Raw genomic sequence first — 1,329 nt, forward strand, 5'->3', positions numbered from 1 at the left:
AGCATTTGACAACCAAAAAGACGACAGATTTGCTTTGGTCTCAAGTTGAATACAGTATTGGATGGAAGTTCAAGAATTGCCTCTGCCAACCCTGGAGGTTCTTCTGGTATGTTAGTAATTTCTACAACCCAATTCACAGTTTATACATCAAGATCTGAAAAGTAGTCAGAGAACCGCTCTCTGAGTTTCGTAAGATGAAATTAGAAAAAATTTCCCTATTACCCAAAAAATTTTCATTTTTACCCCATTTTAGGTAATTTACCCCGGTTCCCCGACCGCTGTAGTAAAGTATTTGAAGATTGAACTTGTTTTAAAAATTGCAATTCTATTTTTAATTAGAAGTTTAATAGTTTCAAGTGAAGATTACATAAAGTGGAGTTTATTTATGTTTTTCAATGATGTCGTGCACCTGGGTTGCATTATTTTTAACGTATCCTCTTGAGCGGCGTGTCGAAAGATTAAAGCCGAAGTATTTATACGTGTATAGTGTAGTGAAGTGGAGGATAGGTAATAAAATCCGGGTCACTTACCGACGTCGGCTGCGGCGTATCGGATCTCCTCGTGATTTAGGGACGACGTCGCCTTCGATGACCTCAAACCATCATGGTGATCATCATCATCATCAATAACAACAGCATCAATATCGGCAGCACTCCCAGTCCGATATGCACTACTATACAACCGGTGGTGATCCGAGTCGGAAACGAGCAAATCCTCTTCCGCGTCCAATTCCTTCGAATCCGCCTCCAGACAAGCCATCATCGTCGACATGAATACCAATGGCCATGCCTTCAACAACGAAATATGTACACGATCGCCGCAAAGACACAGCGAGCGTGGGACTCGCGCATACAGTGAATGTAAATAATATTGAGATTTGATGATGCCGGATTTATTTTATTGGTCAACTTCGACGGAAGAGATATGTCGCGATTATCTGCAACTACTGCAACCACTCTCTCGATCACCTCGCATAATCTTGATCTAATACCTCTAATCCAGCGGTCGGGGAACTTTTTTAACCATTACCCCAGAATATTATTGCGTAAGTCGATACTACCCCCCCATTCTGAATAGAAAACAATCAATGTAAATTTTAAATAAACATTATTTATTGAATTAATTTGCATTTACATATTTATAAAAAAAGTTACATGAAAATAGTAACAAATAGTAATAGACAAACAAAATAAAATTCTTAAATTGGAACAAACAAAAATTAATTGAAAACTTTCCCCCTTCAGGTTTTGGAAAAATGATGTTGCTTCGATGTTGATATAATTACTTTCAAAATTGGGATTTTTTGATGTTTTTATGTTTTTTCGTTTT

At 37.5% G+C, this 1,329-nt stretch overlaps 1 protein-coding gene across 1 annotated transcript; it reads right to left on the bottom strand.

The window, feature by feature from the left end:
- Positions 1 to 530: 530 nt before the first annotated feature.
- LOC108561516 lies at positions 531 to 1,011 on the bottom strand (the record flags this gene model as incomplete). The annotated part of the gene is given in 1 exon segment (XM_017919486.1): positions 531 to 1,011. A coding segment is annotated over 1 exon segment (241 nt), but the record flags the coding sequence as incomplete, so codon positions are not given.
- Positions 1,012 to 1,329: the final 318 nt, after the last annotated feature.

Source organism: Nicrophorus vespilloides, unplaced genomic scaffold (assembly GCF_001412225.1).
Source record: "Nicrophorus vespilloides isolate i.1.1-1 unplaced genomic scaffold, Nicve_v1.0, whole genome shotgun sequence".
Taxonomy (NCBI): domain Eukaryota; kingdom Metazoa; phylum Arthropoda; class Insecta; order Coleoptera; family Silphidae; genus Nicrophorus; species Nicrophorus vespilloides.